The sequence below is a fragment of the Phragmites australis genome, chromosome 15, assembly GCF_958298935.1.
Source record: "Phragmites australis chromosome 15, lpPhrAust1.1, whole genome shotgun sequence".
Lineage (NCBI taxonomy): Eukaryota > Viridiplantae > Streptophyta > Magnoliopsida > Poales > Poaceae > Phragmites > Phragmites australis.
The window spans coordinates 28339584-28360889 of NC_084935.1; the positions used below are offsets into that span (position 1 = coordinate 28339584).

Here is a 21306-nt window from a genome sequence, read left to right on the forward strand (position 1 = left end):
CAATAGAACTTGGTAGCGTTCTAGGAGTACTGAGCAAGTAGACAAGCAATCTGACCGGCATTCGTCCAAGTTTCTAGCTTAAACCTGTGTACTGTGAACAAGTACGACAAGCCGAGGATCACCGAGAAAAATAAGCCAAAGCTACTTCATTAGCAATGCCTTAATATGAGAATGACATACACAACCTGTCTACGAATTAATACAGCACCAACACCACTCTCTTTCTCACTCTGACACCCCTTTGTACATTTCATGGCTCGAGTCAGAGGAGCAACCAGCTCCTGATTTGAGAAAACAAACTGAAAAACTGTAATGTAACACGCTCAGCCATCCCGCACAAATACACACAAGCTGCCACACTACAAATCCTACTCAATATACGCACTCTAATCATAGTTAGAACATCGGTATCAAAGAAATTCTCTAGTTGGTTTTACATTGTCAGGTATATCAGGTAGGTATCCCGGTTTTTCATGCCTCGTTCTTGAGAAGCGTGTTGAGGGAGGTGCTGTTGAACTTTTGGGCAAGACCTCGGATCACAAGAATGATGACGTCTCGTATATGCCGTGTTTGCACCATCAAGTCAACTTCATTCTCACCGTCTACGACAATCTTGAAGCGGTGCTGATCATTGCGATACAGCTCAACCTGCAAGTTCAATTCACTGTTAGCATCGTATCTACATGTAAGAGCTCCGTAGTATTAACTGCTAATTCTATCTGCTGAATTCAGATGAAGAACTCACATGGAAGGGTGGAGCATATGTTCCTCGTGCTTCAGTAGTCGGGAATGATGTCTTGGATCCGGGCTTTACAACTTTAATTCTCTTCCTGTTGACTTCCAAAATTCTCCGCTCCAAATGTCCCATTACTTGTGCCTGAATTTTTTTTTTCAAAAAGTAATCGTTAGTGCTTATTGTGCTGATGAATTGCTGAAGTCCAGGGCGAGCAGGCCACGCTGTGGCATGGGGGTACCTTTTTGGGTGTTCGATCCTTGTCACACAAAACCTGTTCACGGCAAACAAAGAATAAATTGCATTGAACATAACAAGATGTATAGCACTACTTTGAAAATAGCACAAAATGGATGTTATTAGGCTTCAAATTATTGCTTATGCAAGAAAGTCACTCTGCTGTGAAATTTATCAGCACTCGATTTGGAAAGGGAAATAGCCTACTAAGAAGCTTATTTCTCAGCAACAGAAGTGGAAGTATCTATGAAAACAAGATTCTTCTAAGTTCTAACGGTTTCATTTATTGAATATTCTCGTCATGATGAATATTAGCTTGCCATTATAGTTCTAAAATACCAGAAAATAAAGCATTGTAGATGAAATCCGCATCACCTCAAATTTGACTGAACCATCATCAAGCTTCTGTTTCACTTCCCTGTAAATTTCAGGCTCTGCATAAGATGAAAGCAGCAGTTAGTACAACATGATAAAGGGTGTAAGAGAATAGTGACTAATGGCCAAGAGAGCATAATTTAATGCTTAAAGCAAATAAAATTGCAGGGATCAACAATAAGAGCACATCAATAGAAAAAAGTACAGTAGGTGATTTGACTGTACCAACTGCAATCGGCTCTGTTGAAACAGAAACGGGCTGTCCCTCAACTCCATCCTCTCTCACAGGTGTATAGATTGCAACAAGTCTATACCCTACATCGTCAACGTTAGCTTCATACATTCTTCCAACTTCGCCTGCACAATAAGTTGGTACAGTTAAAAGATAATTTCAAAGTACATGTATAGAAGCACCATAAATTGGGCAACATTCATGTACATCAGGAGTTAAACGTTAGAACACTTTAAAAGTTCATACACGTCGATAACATTACAGATTTGCGAAATAATCGTACCAGGTATTGAGATAAGATCAGGGCTTCCGACCATCGACCTGAGCCATTGGATTTTACTCTTGCCTTCTTTGCCTCCACTGTAGGTACCCCGTACAGCATATAGGTTAGTGTGGAAACCTCTTCCTTCAATTTCCAGTTTTTCAATTTTAGGTGTTCCTGTTAAAAACAAATGACAACTGTTTACAGATCTTGCATATTTCACCATTATGTGTGAAAAGAGACAGTGAAACAATCATCAGGAACTGCAATTTGACCTTCAAGTCGGAGTTCAACATTGCATTCTACATTAAGCCAACAGTATAAAAGAAGACAGAAGCATACATATTTTGAACCAACAAAATCAAAATGCAAACCAAGCCCCCACAGTAACAAGAACTTTGATGAAGATGAAAGGAGTACACAAATGTTGAACTAACGAAAAGACAATGCATCCCAAATGTCAACAGGTAATCAAGGATTCAGTGGTATGAGCCTATAAAACAGATCCTATTTGGAGTCAATTGCAAGTCTTTAAATTCCATATCATATTAATCTCACAAAAATAGAACTCTTTTTATGGAAATACAGAGTTACAGTAGTTTGCTGATTGTTGAAATAGCAATAACTTTCATGAGTTATAATATGCAAGTTTGGTGTGTGTGTGTGTGTGTGTACTTGTATATCTTTATATATATTGAAAAGGCATAAGCGGGAGAAAAAAAGACCTGGCAAAATAGGAGCAGTCACAGCTGATACCAGTTCACTGGATCGTCCAAATACATCAGTAACAAAGCATTCACATTTCAGGCAACGACCAATATCTTCAAAGAGTACTTTGTATGAACGAGAGCACTGGATAGCCAATGGTTCAAAAGACTGATACACTCCTGATCCATTGGAGACGAACCTGCATCCAGAGATCCACAGTAAGTGCTATGTACGTTTTAACCAGAGTAACAAAACAGATTCTCTTTTATTACCATTGATACTTCATCTCTTTCTTATAGTTATTCCATATATGTTGTTGAAACTCATTCCTTGGAATTTGTTCAACAGCAGTCAGTGTTTCTCTCTCAACCTGCTTTCCTTTGAAAACAAGCGTCTCCATTTTGAGTAGTTCTGAAAGGAAAGTGAAAAGGAGTACATTTGATTACGTAAAATTGCACACATAAAGCAATATCCAATAGGTTCAGAGAGTTACAACTTACCTGGAAAAATTACATCAGATGGTTCAGACAGTTTTTCTTCACCAATGATCCCATCTGAACGAACAGGAGTATATCTGCCAATGACAAAATCACGTATTAAGCATCCAATAAGAATGTTCTACTATTTTTTACCAAATTATTCATCAGATCATGAACAATTCAAGTATATCTATAATATATGCATTGTACAACCCAAGAAGAATGACTACTAAACAAGCTTCTACAGTTTGTTATATATGACATATGTGACAAGTGAGACTTAAATATAAAACAGCAGTAACATTCTGCAGATAAATCCTTCGGAAAGAGGTAAAGAGTTTCTTCATGAATTTTTAATCATGATGTATTTGAGTAAAAAGAAAAAAATCAATATAATAGCTTGGAAAATAATGTACATAACAAAAATACTTAGGACGGCCTCCTGATGTTTAGAGTGGACAATTTATCTTACACCACGAAATGAAACAACGCAACCGAGTCGTATCAGAAGTGCGCAAATACTATATCAAAATAAACTATTGAAATAGTTTACCCAAACAATAGACGGCAGCTGTAATCTGCGTCTGTCACTTCGTATGTAACTGAATCAGCACCATCTATATGAAGCCTGGTTCCATCACTAGGTTCCCTGTACCACCTATACAAGCTTGATCCCTCATATCCACCATAATAGATGCCTAGTCCACAGTATACATCTAAACTTTTCTGCTCCAAGTGAACATCCGAAACAGATGGAAAAGCTGAAAGCACCAGGACAAGAGTAAGGATCCACAGGCAGTGGATTGAAAATGCTATAATGTCAAGTAGGAACATATCAGGGGGAAACCTGCCATGACTGGTTCATCAGTGATAGCCATCAATGGATCGCCAGTCTTTCCATCAAATCGCGTAGGAACCCAATAAAGAACCAGGTAGGAACCAACATCATCCAATGAAGTCTTGTACTTTCTGTTACAAATTCCATTATTTCAAGGGATTAGTTCCTTATATGAATTATTCAACACTAACAAACTTGATACAACCAGTAAAAGAACGTACAAGGCTTCTCCAACAACTTCTGAAGATGCAGCTACCAGATCAGGTTCCAAGTTATCAAGTTTCTCTTTATTCCGAAACCATGTATATTTCCCAGTGCCTTCCTTACCACCGAAGTAGGTTTTGATGGGAGAAATTTCATTGTCCTCAAAACACTCAGGTAGAATAAGATTGACACCCTTGGGCTCCCCTGTGTGAAACAATGGGTTAACATATTGTCAATGCATAGATTGGTTGAAGAATATTACATATTACATTCTGCACACACTATGCTCAAAACTATGTTTGTCTTATATTCTCATCAGGATTGTACAAGATACAGACTTGTATCTTTGTATCACATAAAATGGTCACTAATGCATAATCTTTAGTGTTCCTACTACCAGCAACAAAAAACATAAGAAAGTACTAGTTGTCAGGGCTTTTGTAATGAACAATACAAATGACTAGCCATATTTTACATAACGAGATTAAGGCTTCTCCAGCAAATGGAATCAATAACAAATTTGTGAGGAAACACTAACCAGGTATGATTGTATCCGAAATAGCACTCCTAGGTGACCCCTGTAATCCGTCTTCTCGTATAGGTGTATACATAAATTCAACCCGGCAATTGACATCATCTAGATTAAGATCTAGACATTCTATCATGAGAAACAGTTAACAGTTAGTTCTGCTAAGAGAAAACCAAACATTGGAGCGGTATGTGATAATATAGGCATCAGTCATAACACTACATATACTGACCATCAGCAGTCAACTTCTCCTTGCGACCATCACCATGTAATCTGAACCATTCTTGGATGCAACTTCCCTTCACACTAGAATGAGAAGGAGAACCAAAAAAAAAAAAATCAGCAAGTATATAACTTCAGAGGTAATCTGGAACAGCAGTAGTGTATCTCTCACCCTCCAGTATACTCAGCATGAAAGGTCAAACGGCCACCTTCAACCATAGAGCCAACTAGTTCAAGAGATTGACATGCTGGTGGCCCTGCAAACAAGTAAATTACAGAAATATGTTGGTATGTTTACCCAGTGTTACTACATCATGTTAAAACAAAATGCCCACACATGCAAGTGCATATGTGCACAGAGCTACGCACAGACAGTGAAGAAAAATGGTTGTTTTATAACGAGATAACAATTGTCAATTTATCTACCAGGTATAATAGGACCGATCACTTCTGTTGACACCAAAGAACCATGAACTCCGTCATTTCTAACAGGCTCGCACAAGACAGATATGTAGAGGCCAATATCATCGCATTTCAAGGTGTACGATGAATTTGATGCGCCTTCAATTTCTTTCTGAGCTCCATCAGAACTTGCCTACAAGCAAAAGCATATATACGGAGGATGTAATTGGTCTAGGTATAACAAGGCTATTAGTAATTACTAGTCATTACCATGTAAAAAGAGAAAGTATTATTTAAGAACAGCAACCTACCAATATCCAGCGGAATATTGTGTCCCCTTCTTCTCCTCCCCAATATATTTTATTGGCAACCATAGTTGTTCCTTCAATGGCCTCACCAATTAGTTCAAGAGAAAGTAGTGTCGGCATTCCTGTCAGCAGTGCAATGAAATTGAAACGAAGTTGTTATGTATGAAGAAATTTATTTTAATCATATGAATCCAGAACATATCACAACAGCAAACAAGGAAAGATATCTGGATATCATATATATAAACGAAAAAACAGCTGAAGCAGGCAGGAGAAAAGGAATTTAGCAGCATAATACAATTATTGTAGTTCTTTTATTTTTTTTTACATCTTATAACACCATGGATCATATTGCGAAAGCACATGTATTTATACAGAATATAGGTTCATTTACCAGTAAGTTTTTAAACACCTATCTTCCAGCCAAGAAAGAAAATAAATAGAGTTCTTGCGTGAAATCAAATAATTTCTTATATTTCATAAAATTGTTTGAGGCAAAAAAGAAAACAGAAGCACCTGGAGTAACTCTGTCCTTTCCTAAGAAAACTCTCGGCTCACCAACGGTACCATCATCCCTGATAGGTGTGCACTTGAAAGAAACAAACTTTCCAACAGCTTCCTTTGTAACACGGTACTGTAGCAAACTGGATGCCTCCGAAACTGGAGTGCCTTCATCATCTTCAGTCTGTCAAACTTTATATAAGTGAGGCAGCAGTGGCTAAAGAACATGCAATGCTGCCCATAACAATGGCAGCCAGTAATTATTATGTATCTCTAGAATCATAATATACAATCAGTGATATTTTATTGAGTAATCAGTATCGGTAGGAATTGATTTATAACCAAAATAAATACAACACATACCTCATGAAGATGCCAACTATATAAACTAGTTCCTTCATGCCCCCCAATGTACCCGTACGATGCTGTTAATATCTGACCCTCGGAGAATTCACCTGTGACTGTTAAGAAGTTCAGGCTGGGTGGCAGTGCTGCAACAGAGGAAAAAGGTCATCACGTTATTTAAACAAAGAAATGGCAACAGGACTGTGAACAAAGAGGCAACCACAAGTTTGTGCTACACTAAATAAAAAGTTAAAAACGAAAGGATTGCCCATCACTTCTAAAAAAGAAGATTGCTTATATTACTTAACATATCTTCAGAGAGTTTCACTTATTTTAAATCTTGCAAAAACGTGAGCCGTAAAATTCTTGATTCATCCAATTCCCAGTGTTTCAACAATATCCAAGGCCAAATTACGGCCCAGAAATTTATGGAAATACTCTGGTAGAAGAATGAGCACCATCATTTACCCCCTTCTAGGCAGTCAACCAAATGATGTAATCGGGACAGCTGCCACTGTTTAGTGGAGTATGGGCAGATAGTGGAATGGTGGACAGAACTATGCATAGCCATTGGGCGGACTTATGACTTGAACAATCATGATTGCCCAGAATGGGCACTCAAAAGAAGCTTTTTAGCACAAATAATAAAGGTGACTAACATAGCACTTACTTTCCACGACATCATCTGATATAGCGTAGGCTGGTTCACCGGTTTCACCATCAGATGCCACAGGAGTAAACTTTGCAACAATATAATATCCAACAGCACCAAGAGGAATGCGGAACATCTAATGCAGAACCAAAAGAAGAATGCAATTCAGCTCTATCACCTTAAACAAAATATAACAAAATAAACAATGACTAGAGTTATGAGCAGTGCTTCAACGGAAATATTAGTAGAGAACAAAATTGATCATACCTTAGCAACTTTTGATGTACTGAGGACTTCAAGCTCATGTTCGTTCTTAAATTCAGAGGAAGATGCCTTGTACCATTGAACCCTGCTCGACCCTTCAGTTCCACCTATAACAGTAGCACTAGCAGATACCTTGCTTCCTTCCCTTGCTTCCCCAACAATCCTCAAATTGAAGACTTTTGGAGGGGCTGACCAAACAACGAGGGTAAAGCAAAGTAATCATACATCAATTCACAGTTTTATCCCAAAAAGGGTAAAAGTATGACACAATTGGCAAAAACGTGAAGCATTACTACCTTTCTTAACGACATCTGTTATGGCGCAAGCAGATTCACCCTCCTGACCTGGAGAAGTCATCAATATATATTGTTAGTGGAACAGAATATTTGAGCAAACAAGCTGTGGGCATGTTACGGGCTGATGCCTGACAGTTCAACAAACCTTCAAGGTTCATCGGGGTATATACAAATTTGAGGCGCCTCCCCACGTCCTCCTTAGTTAGTGTGTACTCCATGCTATTTGCAAGCACTAGAAGAAATTCACTGCATACAAATAAATAACTGTCCATTACCATAAAATATATGTGTCCATCATCATTCTACAGGAATTTATATGGATTACTTCTGGTTTTGCACTTGTTTTCATCTAGTTCTCTAGCAGTTTAGATTAAACGTTCTAGTTCATGGTGTTTTTCATTTCCTATTCAGTTTACAAATCAGTATTCAGCAGACCGGAAGTTGACTTCAGTTGTCAAAAGTTGCTCCTTAAAATCATGTAGCAACCAAAGTTCAGTCAACAGATACTGCTTGATGTATCTATCCACCAACTTGGATAACTACAACAATAGATATTGTTTTAACATGATGGGTGTCGTAAGAAATCTTCTCAAATGAAATCATATGGCTGATTCCTTAACAATATTAAGCTCCAGTATTTTTTTCAGTAGTACAACAGAAAATAAATTGATCAAGTGTTCTTGGTCATTATTATTCAACCATTACAGACTTTCTAGAACTGCATAAATATATAGGAAAGAGTTAGACTTCACTGCATAAGCAGGATCAATGGTTCAAGAAGCATGGAAATGTGTAGTTTCAATGGCATGCCTCAGACTATCATTGATTCCTTGTATCTCATATTGCCAATAATTTTAAGAACTGTGATGCTTGCTAGTGATGAAAATCTAGCCAACAAACCACAAGTTTTTCCTTAATGGTGCATACCCATTGTCCTTCTCTCTGAACCACTGGAATTTGCTTAGTCCCTCTCTGCCACCAAAGTATTTTCCCTTCCCTTTGATAATGTTATCTTCAACAATATCTCCCAGAACATTTACATTGCTGACTGATGGCGACGCTGAAACAGTGTCATAGGCAAACAGCTATAACATTAGAAAGGAGAAAAATAGACCCTATGAACAGCTTTCATGAACTTATAAATTGAGATTGACATGAGTACTCAAAACGACAGAATCAAATATTTAAACAATTTCTATGAAAATTTGACTACTGTAACCAGATGAACCATCATCAGATACTTTTCAACTGCCAAGGCTGAATCTGAAATTATACACATTTTTAAATACATGCTTTCTAGATAAATTTTCTAAGAAAGAAATAGGCAAAAAAAAATCCGTCAACAGGAATTCGAGCATATATGTCATGTGAAAGTATTTATTCAACCCCATAGCCCAAAATTGAATGCATTGCTACCCCTTCACAAACATGGTATAACAGAAGCTTTCAAATATTTTACCCAAACGAACACGTGATAGTGTGATACACATGTTAAGTTCAACAGGGAAAAAACTTCTAGAAAGTAAAGAGTAGCGGAGTACTATCATAAAGAGAGGAAGGGTTCTAAATTCTAAAATAATTGCAGGAACAGACTACTTTACCGGCCTTTACAAAGTCTGTCATTGTACACTGCGGCTCTCCCTTGACACCTTCATCTGTAACAGGGGTGTACATAAATACCAAACTTGAATTGATGTCATCAACAGTCAGCTGGTATTCCATCCCCTCAGCTCCATCTATTACTACAGCGTTGCCGTTCCATCTCCGCCTTAACCAACTAGACTCAATAGGAGGTTTAACAAAATCAGTGGCATTTCTTAAATACAAAATTTGCCAGAAGTGGAATTGACTGCATTTAGAATGTTCATTTGGCCGAGAAAGATATGGTAGTAAATAGGGTAAACAAACCTTGCAACACCTTTCCCTGGTATCCCACCACACCAGGCAATTTCAGGAACTCCACTGAGTATGTTTCCTTCCACTAGTTCACCATTGACTTTCAGATTGATGACCTTTGGACATCCAGTACCTGGTAAAAAAAAAAGTGATTGAGGAACATATAGCCCCACTTTACAGTTTCGATTTTAACTGAATAGATGATATCAATTAGACTAGGTGGTTTCATTAGCAGCAGGACAGTAAACCAGTTACCACCCATAAGACTGCCAAATCACCCCTCTAACAAGAATGGGACAGCAAATGAACTTTCTGAGAACTTTTACTGAAAGGGTTTCATAATTTTACAATGTGCATTTTATCTGCATCTACAACATGAAAAATTGGCCTCTATCAAACAACTATCCAAACAAATCTGACATACCAAATACTGTTAATATAAGATGAGTTTTCAATGTACCTGGAGAAACAGGTAAAGATACAGCGAAAATGGGTGGAAATTCAGCATCATTCAGTATTGGAGTGCATTCAACTTTCAAACATCTTCCAACATCCTCGCGCTTTGGCCAGTACACCTTATGTTTAGAAATAGCAGGGATTTAGAGCTTGCAAAAAAGTGGCATAACATCAAAATGGTGCGACAATGACGACAGGGACTAAGAACTTGCAAAAGATAATAACAGCACCATAAAGTACAAGTGTTTGTATCTGATAATACTAAAAATGCCAATTACACGAGATAAAATGCACACTAGAGGCTGGAGCTTTTATAAGCCAGTAATATTGTCTCGATTTCATGTGATCGAATTGTGACTTGAATCTCTGATCCAAACACATATAATAGTAATTAATCACTGAACTTAGGTATTTCTGGTGAACCAAGGGACCAAACGACAAAAGTGGCCTTACTGCTGGGGTCAATTATCTATAACCATCTTAGTGAGTACTCACAATATCAAGGTTATTTTTTTGTCTTTTCAACCTCATCCAATAGATGTTGGTCAAATAGAAGAAGCAGGCTGCAATTGTTATGGGTACAATACAACTAATGCTAATTACTTAAAGGAGTAATTGTTATGGGTCCTTAGAAATTATAGGAGGCATAGATGACAGTATAAAAGTCTAAAGCATGGTTTTGTCTGATGCAAATTACTTAAAGGAGTATTGTACCTCGCTCAATGCTTCAGGAATAGGCACAAAATCGGTTGGTGTTTTTCCACCCAGAAACCATTGGTATTTGAGGACTAGTTCGCCCTCACTACCAAGATTTGTGAAGCTAAAATGGCAATGGCACGGATCTTCTTCAAATGGATGGTCAACATAAGCTTTCTTCACAAGGTAATCTTGAGGCAACTTATTCTTCCATTGCTCAAGTAGGAAGGAAAATGTTGAATCTGTCCAAACGACATAATTGCGCACTTAGAACTCTCAAGAAGTCAAGGATACTTAAAAATCAGGTCAAAGTAGATTTAAACCTTAACTTTAGTCCATGCAATGACTTCAAGCTTTGGCATGTGATGCTTTTTGTTTTGATTCATGAGAAGAAAAATTAAAGGAAGACAAGAACCAGCATTTTTCAAAAGGAAAAACAGCATGCATGCGTGCTGACCTCTACATGGATATGAAATTCTTATCTGTATAACATAATTATCTTAAAACCTTGAGAAATAACCGGTTAACTACTACCTGCCTCACACCATTTGTGTCAGAATGAAAACAGCTCTAACCAAAACATGTTTTTGAAGTGATGCAACAGTAGGATCTGTCTTGATGATACAAAGATCAGCAAATAGTATTTTTCCAGTAAAACCATACCAGCAGCAAGTTCAGGGGAGCAAAATTCCCAGCCATCACGAATGCAAATAGCTGTATGAGCAGGATACTGCTTCGCTACCTCAGCCTTGTTGGGGTCCAGGTCTGCATCAGATACCAACTTTAGAAATAAGAAAGATATCAGAGTAATTAGATATGCCGTTCTGGTTGCACCAAACAATTTAGTGTATACCTATATTACAACAAGTAGTAAACTAGCAACTTTGCATGTAGTTTTAGCTTTAGAGTAGACATTATTAATGCTCATAGTCATATACATGCAGATGAACCATTGAAATCGAGCTCCCTCTTTTCTCGGCATTTTAGAAAACCACAATAATTTTGTGTGACCTTTCTTTTGGAAATATAAAGCTGGGTTATCTGGAAATATCTCAGTTATCATCTTTTATCCCCACCAGTACCAATCTGAATTGGATGATGTGCATAATAACCAAATTTTTAGTGCATTAAGATGAATATTTCTCTCTACAAAGTCAGCCAATCAAACAATGTGAAGGACACTGAAAACACTAAACATGTTTGGAAATACCTCGGTCATTGAACTTCTTCAAATTAGGACCTATAAGCAGGATAGAAGCAGCTTCCAAGTGTGGCATTTCAAGCAGTGGATTCTCCTCGACACGTAAATGCTGCAATCAGTTCAAGATCTACAGGTGAGCGTATTGTGCCAAGCTAGTATCACAGAAAATTCTGACTGTGGCCCATAATTGAATGGTAACATCTAATCATGGATAATGTGAATTGTTCCTTTCATCCATATAAGTTGTCCATAAGAATTTATTCTAGGGTTTTTGATAATCCATGATTAACCTCTTTTTATAATACTCCCTACCCCCAGGGGAAGTCGTCTTTGCTCAATGGGTACAAAATATCAACCTCTTTTTCTTCTTGTTCCCAATTCACTACACCGCGGTTGTTATCCGTTCCAATTAGTGGACTACCTAATATCTGTATTCAAATCTTTCATGCTTTGTTAAGCAACAACAGTAAGATGTGGTATTCATGAGTTCCCTTGCTATAACAGAGGGATAAATAGATGTAAAAGGCCAGCATCTAAGAGATTTCTATACTTGTGGAAATAGCAGTTCAATAGCGAGATAAGAAATGTAAATAGTTCATGACTACAGAAAGGAAAACAGACCTCCAGAGAAGGCAAATGCGGAAATCCCTTCAAAGTTGATATTTTGTTTCTGCTGGCCGCTAACACCTGTACAAAAAGAAACACCAGTTAGGTATTCATGAAAGATTCCAATATGTTCAAGGCAAGGGATATCAGCATACTCACTTGCAGTCGAGGCTGACGAGCCATACAGAGTGACTTTAGCCTGTTTTGAGCAACAGAAAGGAACTGGTGCAGCAAGAGAGATAAGCGGAAGATATTTATCCATGTCAAAGTAAGTAAAGATCAACTGCTAAGACCAGATGGAAATAGCGGCATACCTCCAAGTTAGGAAGTTCGGGAAGGCTAGCAAGTGAGGTTATTTGATTTCCAGCAAGATAAAGTTGCTACATGGTACGATAAACAAAAAAATTAGTGCATGTAAACCTTCTATAAGCTCAATCAAATATGGCGGGGAAAGCACAAACCTGGAGGACTTTGCAATTTCCGAGAGGGTCAAAGCCAGGGAGCTTAAAATCGTTAAAGCTCAAATCAAGAACCTGCAAATATTATGACAGAAATAAGCAGCTAAACCAGAATCAACAAGCAATTAGCATAGGTATGGCACGTAGTGGAAAAGGAACAAAAAGATAAGCTCCCGATGAATCAAAGAAAAGATAAGCAAGGAATACCTTTGCCCCCTTGAGAATCTCAACGCCCTCCAAACTTGATAAAAGGTTGTCCCTGAGATAGACAAACTAGAAACAACAAAGTTAGTCAGCAGCCATTCCTACATTATTCTGGTTGTTTACATTACTGCATGCTTCCTAGACTATGCAACTTGCAATCTTGCATAAAACCAGCAACCTTGTAATGTTTAGTTATCACCAAAGCACGGAAAGCAGACTTAACCGGGGAACAAAAGAGAAAACAAGAGGCTGAATAAGCTTACCTCGAGGGCAGGTGATAGTCTCAACTGCTTTAGACTGCGCACCCGATGACCTCTTGAATCCAGTCTCTGCAGTAGCAGAAAAGTTGTTAAATGGACACAAATCATCAAATCATGCGATCATCTGGATTATTCGTAAAAATGCAGAAGAACTGCACTAACCACTTCATCACTAGCCTTCAAATCCACCTGTGGCAGCATCATGAACCTGGAATCACGGCTATCAGCAGTTGAGCTCTTCCTCCGAATAGAGACAGAACCTTTGTCTGCCGATGATGCCTGAGAACCCAATTTCTTTGTGACACTGCTTGAAACTGAAGGTGAACGTGGTGAGTGCAGAGAAGTGTTTGAGGCCACTCTCCTGGTGCTGCCACTGCTGCCATTGGAGCTCTCCGTCTTGGACTGAACCTTCTTCAGTGTTGAAGTTGGGGATGCCTTAACAGCAGGTTTCTTCGTTAAATCCACCTTGGTCCTCTCAGACGTCAAGGAAGTTTTCCTTTCCACTGCCGGCTTTGAGCTAACAATGGGGGCTGACACCGGCTTACTTTTCTTCGCCCCATCTGATAGCGTAGGACTAGCCTTCTTAGCAACAGCTGAGCTCCCATTGTCCTGTTGCTTCCCGAAACTTCCAGTGCTGCTTCTTCTCTGCACCGAACTGGCATTCACCGACGAGGTAGACTTTGTCAGGGAAGACAGGGACACACCCAACTCCGTTGAAGCGCCACCGTCAGCCCGCTTTTTAATTGATGAAGCAGTCCCCAACGTGAACCTGCCGGTGGGCGCAGCTGGCCGTGGCTTCACCAGTTTAGCATCAGCCGGCTTCGGGGCCTCTGCCGGAGCTTCCATTCCCTCTAACAACAACGGAAGCCCCAAGCAATTCGCCCGATGCGTTCTAGTCAAGCCCAGAATCTCTTGACGGTAGTAGATGCATGAGCGACCTGATTACCAAAAAAAATGCACCTGAGTTAGTGACATGGAGATGAATTATTTGGAAACCACTCAACATTATGCAGCAACCGCAAACTTCCAGGAATCAAACACTTGTCTATAATTTGAAATTGCCCACAGAATTCGTCAACGCGTCGATGGAAATTATCACCGATTGGACGGGGTGATGCAACCGTGCAAGCACGATGTCGCTATCTATGGCCCGTGCGAAAATATGCGAAAACATTAAAGCTTACCAAAAAACGCACAAAATGATTTTTTTGTACAGGGAAAAAAAACAGAGCAGCAACCGTAAGTTTTGGAGTCGGAATTCAAAACGAAAACAAACAAAATTCGCCGTGACGATCCAAACCACAAAGGGAACTGGGGTAGCATCGAAACCAAGCTCAAATCAGCCCCGAAAACGCGAATTCACTCTCCTAAAACCCTAGCACCCAGCGCATAAACCTCCGGCATTCGGCGAGAACCGAACCGAAATCCTCGACGGAACCACCACGGCGAGACCCGAGCCCACCCGACCCGGACGAATCCCGAGGCACCCGCACGGCACATCTCGGAGCACCAGCCACTCAGGAAATGCGGCACCAAACCCGACCCCGTAAAACCCGCCAAAAATTTCCGAGCGAGAAACCACCCCGCCCGACGAAACAGCACGGCCACCACGAGGGTCCTCACCTCTCCGGCCACCGCCGAGTTACAGCCCTGGCCTGCTACTCCCCCGCCGCCCCCGAAGACCGGTGATGCAACCACCGAGAGCGCGAGCAGCGTGAGCGAAGCGGAACAGAGTGGGAGAGGAGAGCGGGGTGGTGGAGAGGAAAAGGGAAACGCCCGGCACGGGAGGGGTGGGGGGGGGGGGGAGTATCCGAGGGGCAAGGGTTGGAAAGCAATATCTGTGTGGTTCAGGGGGGTGAACGCATAAACGCGAAAGACTAGACCGGTCGGGTCCCGCGGTTCGATCTGGGCCCGCCCGGGGGTTGGGGTTTGATTTCCTGCTGTGCAAGTACGCATTTGCCCCTTGGTCTCTTCCTTCCCTCCAGGGGCCCACGTGTCAGCGGAGGCCGTGGCGAGCGAGCCAGTGGGAAATGCCGCCGACACGGTGCTGTCTGCTCGTATATTTATGCGCGGCAGATTGTTGGATTAGGATAAGCGCCAACCAATCTGCTAAATAATGACACTTGTTAAGAACTTTACTCCTACCTTGCACGCATTAATGTTCCTTGATTAGGGGTCTAATCATGCAAGATTTATACTAGTAGTACATCTACTTATTTCTCTGTTGTCTCGTGTCTAGCAAGGAGCGATGATTTGTCTGAAATTTAAGAGATGTACTTAGGCGCGACGTCTTTCCGGTAGTAGTTTCTAGCTGGTGTTGATTTGGCAAGACTTCCTTTGTCGCGAGGCTTAGAGGTTCGCAGGAGGAAGGGGCCTAGCGAAGGAGGCGGACACGGGTGGTGCCTAGGCAGGGTGAGTAGGAAGCGGAGGAACGTGTCACCGGTGCGTCGGAGAAGAAGAGGAGGTAGGAGGTGATGGAGTAGAAGAAAAATGTTAGCGTGTTTCGGATGCTGTTGGATGAAGATCGAGGAGCTCATATTCGTCATTAAACAAAAGCTAAATTTCGAGCATCTAATAAATAGCAACAATTACATGTGGAAGGGGAAGAGAAATACTAGAACCACAGAACAGATGGATCGTTGAATGCATTGCATGCTGCAAATCATCTGGAACTTTTCGGTCGTTGAATAATTGTAAACAATTACGATAATTTTATTAGTTTGATGAAATAAAACTCTCTTTATTAAAAAATTATAACAATTACATAAACATTCTGTTCTCCTTGTTTTTTTTTCAAAAAAAACACACCAGCTATGTTCTCCTTCATTTTAGAGGAAGATAACGTTCATATGAATTTTATGCGAAACAATATAAATCGTTGAGACCAAGAGAAATCATAAGAGTGCGCTTGGTTGCCTGAATTTACTCCAGTCTGGCTCGATGGATATGTATAATCTTAGGGGGAAAATATGCTTAGTTACTCGTATCTATTGTTCTAGTCTGATCCGGCAGATGCAAATATACGTAGCTAGTGTGCTATAATACAAGCATATATTTGTAGAATCTACTTTTAAAATCTAACCGTTTATTTACAGAATTCACAATCTAGACCAAATAAACAGGACCTAAATACTCTTCTTTCAATATATGACTCAATTTATATATATGGTCTATACTAACAAGACCTGCAACCAATCACACTTTTAGTGAGCAAGTTAGCAAAGAGCCAAAAGCAGGGCAGCGCACTACTACTGTTGCATGCAAAAGGAGCCACTCCATGATGCATGAAGCCGAATTGGATTCCATATATTTTTGTCCATTTTGTAATTTCCTAACTTACTTGTAATGCATGCGATGGTGCGGCAACCTCTTCTGGAGCACACGCTAGATACATAATATATATATGTATCCCTCTAATGTGTGTTTTTTCTTTGAAAGGACAGCATAAGATTTGCCAAGATTTATTATGAGGGAAAAAAAGTTCAGCACAATAAGAAACAAAGCCGATCCACACCACCTAGTGTGGGAAACAACTAGCTCAAGGGGGGCAACCTGACAGCTCGGACAACAACCAAAAGAATTTTGAAAACAACCGAGGAGATGCTTCTAACCTAAATCGATATTGCACTACTGAATTCCCCAAAGGCCAACTTCCTTTGAACTATTTTTTCCTTTGCCACGGTCGCCACTTGGAAGGGATTTAACTCTTTTGATCGGAAAATTCTTCGATTTCTTTCCTTCCATATATTCCACCAAAAGGAAAGCATGACATCATTGAAATCTCTTCGTTGCGCTTTGTCAATCTTCGCTCTCGCCTTACGCCACCACAATTTGTAGCTTATCCCTTATGCTAGACTTGATAGTTGCGGCCATTGGTTCCATTGTACCATGAACGTCCAAGTTTTGTTGGGTGAACTAACACTCCTTGGCTAGGTGCCTCGGCGTTTCCATCACAGATTTGCAGAGTTGGCATGTTGGATCATTAGGCCAATTACTTTTTTGTAAGTTGTTAGCTGTGAGGATCTTTCCTTGCATCAGGACCCAAGCGAAAAATTTGCATTTTAGTTCTGCTTTTGCCATCCATACGGGGTGCATGCTGTATTTTTTTAAACAGCGCCTATGAATTGGATGTTGTATGCACTCTTTATTGTGTACACTCCATTTGATGTCCAACGCCATATGATGATGTCTTGCTTAGTCTGGTTGAGTGTCACGTCCTGCAACTGCGTCCAAAGTTCAATGAACTGGACTAGTTCTTCACGAGTTGTTAATTTCCGCAACCACTTTATCCAGTTGTCTGAATCAAGCTTTGCCTTGACTGTCCTATGCTTTCTTTTAGCCAATTTGTAGAGGTTAGGTGTGATGACTCTTGGCGCAAGGCCATTCAGCCAGCTATCCTGCCAAAAGCGCGCTCCCTCCCCTCCCTCCCTTCCGATGATCACCCTTGTCGAGGCCATAAAGAGACCCTTATCTATTTGATCACACGACAATTGCATACATAACCATGGTCTTTCCTCTTTGGTCCATTGGTACCACAACCATCTTAGCCTCAAGGCCCTCGAAAACTTTTCCAAGTCCATGATACCAAGCCCTCCTAACTATTTCAGTTTGCAGCTGGCTAGCTAACTAAGCAATGCCCTCCATTTAATTTTTCTGGATCATCACCTCTCCATAGGAATGCTCTTTTAATTTGGTCGATTTTCTTTTGTAGCCACTTTTCACAGGAAACACCGTCAAATGGTAAATCAGATGTGAGGATAAGCCAGTTTTGACTAAAGTTTCGCGTCCCGCTTGTGAGAAAAGCCTACCCTTCCACCCTGGTAAATAGTCTCCGATCTTATCAATAATCGGATGTAGTTGTTCTCTCCTTAATTTCCTAGTATGTAGTGGGAGCTCAAGATATTTGCATGGGAAAGCTTTTACATTTGCCGGGAACACCTCAGTTAGCTCTTCCATTTATATGTCACTACATATGATCGGGTAGATTTCCGTCTTGTTATGGTTTGTAAGGAGTCTTGAGACCTTGCCAAAAAAGTCAAGGATGTCACGAAGGGCTTGCAGCTCATTTTTGTCTAGGTTTGCGAATATGGTTGCATCATCTACATAGAGAGAGCATCTTAGGTGTCTCAATGACGGCATGATCAGTTTTAGAATCCCTTTCTCGGTAGCCAGGTCAATGATCCTTTCTAGTGGGTCAATTGCCAGGATAAATAACATCGGTGAGAGTGGATCACCTTGCCTTAACCCCCTTGCATGTTGGATTGGTCTTCTAGGCTCACCATTGAGAAGGATACTGGATGTTGCCAAGGATAGCAGGCATGAAATCCAATCCCTCCATCTTTGATCGAAACCCAAAGCTTGTAGAACTTCCATCAGGTATGACCAATTAACCAAATCGAATGCTTTTGCTATATCCAATTTCACAAAGAGGGCCAACCTCTTCTGTTGCTGTAGTTTCATTGCCGTGCTTTGAACATATAGGAAATTATCGTGGATGCATCTTTTCTTTATGAAGGCGCTTTGGTTTCTTGAAATTAGTTGGTTGAGCTTTGGTGCCAACCTATTGGCCAGGATCTTTGTGACTATCTTGGAGAAGTTGTTTATTAGATTGATCGGCCTATAGTCACCCACAGCATTGGCATCAGTTTTCTTTGGCAACAGTAGGATGTTCGCATGGTTGACCAGATGAAATGTCCGCACCTTTAGACTATAAAAATCCGCCATTGTTGCCTAAAGATCCTCTTTGATGGACCAACATCTCTTGTGGAAGAGGTCTATATATCCATCCGGGCCAGGTGCCCTTTCGAAAGACAGTATATACATCTTAAAAAATAGTATATATATCTCAGAAAATAATATATACTTTAGTTATAATAGGATCATCTATGGATCAAACCAGAAGTATGTACTCTCGGGAATACATACTAGTTTTGTCTCTCTATATATATACATATATATATATTGTATACCTATTTTGTAGGTACACGTAGCGTACCTGTATAATACGCACAGGTCGCGTGCGTGCCTGACCGAGCAGTCAACCAGGCTCTAACGGGCACGCCAACCCCACCTGCTTCCACCCACCTACCCTGCGAGCCCACTGGATGATCGAGCGTGTTCCCACCTCGTGAGCAGCGATTGCGATCAGTTGCAACTACGTGCATAGAGTGATTATAACTATAAGCATAGAGTGATTGTAACTACCTATTGCAAATATAGACATAGAGCGGTTACAACTATATGCATAGTGAGATTGCAACTTACCTGTCCAAGCTGACTGATTGTAACTAATTATGACCATATTACAATCGGCAATGTTGTAACTATATTATTCAATATGATGTAACTAGAGTATCTATCATATTGTAACTAGTCCACACTCGATCATGCATGTTGTAACTAGATTATCTACCATGTTGTAACTATATTGTTCAGTATGTTGTAACTAGAGTGTCTACTATGTTGTAACTAGTCCACACTTGATCATGCATATCATAACTAGATTGTCTACTATGTTGTAACTAGAGTGTTCACCATATTGTAACTAAAGTTTTTATCATGTTGTAATTAGTACTCACTCGATAATGCATTATCGTAACTATAGTGTCTACCATATTGTAATTATGTTATCGTAACTAGAGTGTCTATCTTGCTGTAACTATATTGTTCAACATGTTGTAACTCGAATGTTTCTGAATCACAACTACAATCTAAGTTGTAACTGCAGTATAGCACAAAATGTAACTAGGTGATTTACATAGATGTAACTCTGTTATGATCTTAAAACTTCATCAAAATACAACTTTCATGGATCTCATTTTGTTAAGCATAATTTTTTTCAACAATATGCTTCAAATAGATAAAAGTCGGATATATGGTTCTAGAGATATTAGATTTTAATGATTGAAATCAACAAAATATTTGCAGCATACAAGCTTATCTGGTGGGTGATATGATAGTTGATGTGGTATAAGCTGGTTTACTAGCTCTTTTATTTTGAACACGTTGGAGGTGAAAAAAAAAGTAGGTGCTGCACCTAACTTGTGCATAACTAGGGGTAGAGCTAGCCAAGAAGACCGCCGAGGTCATCATTTTTGCACGACGGAATAAATAACACCGATGACAATAAAAACAGTAATTTCCATATAATTCACAAAATTCCATCAGAATCACGTGACTCGATGACAAAAGCTAGCTTCGCCACTATACGTAGCGTGAGTCTATTATGTGTATACTAGACTCGTGAGCTGGCCCCTAAAAAAACTAACGGAAAGAGAGTGCCTCGATCGGCAACTAGACGGTTTGTTATTCATCACTTATTCTAGGGTGGATTAGAACCTTTGTTTGTTGGACGGTCAAGCTCACAAGGCCCATCCAAAAACGATATCTTCTCTGCTGGCCCTTAGAAGCTACTATTTTCATGTGTTGTGCTGATGGTTACTAGCTTCCTACCGCCCCTTTGCAACTTTGCCTACTTTTCTTTTTTTAGGGTAATTATTTAATCAATTGATCACACTTTCTCTGTCCCCTTCACCTTTGTCTCTCTTTGCTTCTGGCCCTGACAATCTCTTTCTCGCTCTATCTCCAAAGCTAGGGAAATCTTGTGAGTAGATTTATTTGACTCATTTCTTTTCCTCCTCTGTTTGGGGCCTTTACCTTTATGCATGCTTGATGCTGCTGCGCGCATTTGTGTGTGTGTGTGGCCTTTTTGAGCTGCTGCTCATCAGTGGATTCTTGCACTTGAAGGCCAACTTTAGCCTTTCGTCATCACGAGACATTGTTTGGTTCGATATATCAGAAAATATAATTATTGCACCTAAAATTGCATAGGCATAGTGTCTTTTATCTGCCACAGGCACACGCATCATCCGTTCATCCTAGCAGGAGCTCTTTAACAAGGCATCCGTAGCTATGCAAAAAGATAATCGTAAGACAAAAAGGT

At 40.0% G+C, this 21306-nt stretch overlaps 1 protein-coding gene across 1 annotated transcript; it reads right to left on the reverse strand.

The window, feature by feature from the left end:
* Positions 1 to 127: 127 nt before the first annotated feature.
* On the reverse strand, positions 128 to 15149 carry LOC133892898 (187-kDa microtubule-associated protein AIR9-like). The gene is made up of 38 exons (XM_062333888.1): positions 14988 to 15149; positions 13527 to 14302; positions 13368 to 13433; positions 13108 to 13173; positions 12904 to 12975; positions 12757 to 12822; positions 12602 to 12664; positions 12458 to 12523; positions 11846 to 11945; positions 11299 to 11400; positions 10654 to 10877; positions 9944 to 10058; positions 9496 to 9616; positions 9189 to 9364; positions 8515 to 8647; positions 7733 to 7833; positions 7588 to 7635; positions 7295 to 7479; positions 7046 to 7163; positions 6394 to 6521; positions 6046 to 6214; positions 5533 to 5651; positions 5246 to 5414; positions 4992 to 5076; positions 4830 to 4903; positions 4607 to 4726; positions 4086 to 4272; positions 3874 to 3995; positions 3580 to 3787; positions 3048 to 3121; positions 2820 to 2958; positions 2565 to 2746; positions 1861 to 2016; positions 1571 to 1702; positions 1346 to 1404; positions 975 to 1007; positions 746 to 877; positions 128 to 648 (listed from the first exon to the last, which is right to left on the reverse strand). The coding sequence occupies exons 2-38, from the start codon at positions 14208 to 14210 to the stop codon at positions 472 to 474; spliced, it is 4971 nt and encodes a 1656-aa protein (XP_062189872.1). The 5' UTR covers positions 14211 to 14302; positions 14988 to 15149; the 3' UTR covers positions 128 to 471.
* Between the last annotated feature and the right edge of the window lie 6157 nt (positions 15150 to 21306).

Bases quoted from the DNA above. Each gene is read 5' to 3' on its own strand.
- LOC133892898 (XM_062333888.1), bottom strand. From the start codon at position 14,210: ATGGAAGCTCCGGCAGAGGCCCCGAAGCCGGCTGATGCTAAACTGGTG. The intron at 5,077-5,245 runs GTAGATAAATTG...ACTTGTTTGCAG, and splicing joins GATCGGTCCTATTATACCTG to GGCCACCAGCATGTCAATCT. The intron at 649-745 runs GTGAGTTCTTCA...TTGAACTTGCAG, and splicing joins CATATGCTCCACCCTTCCAT to GTTGAGCTGTATCGCAATGA.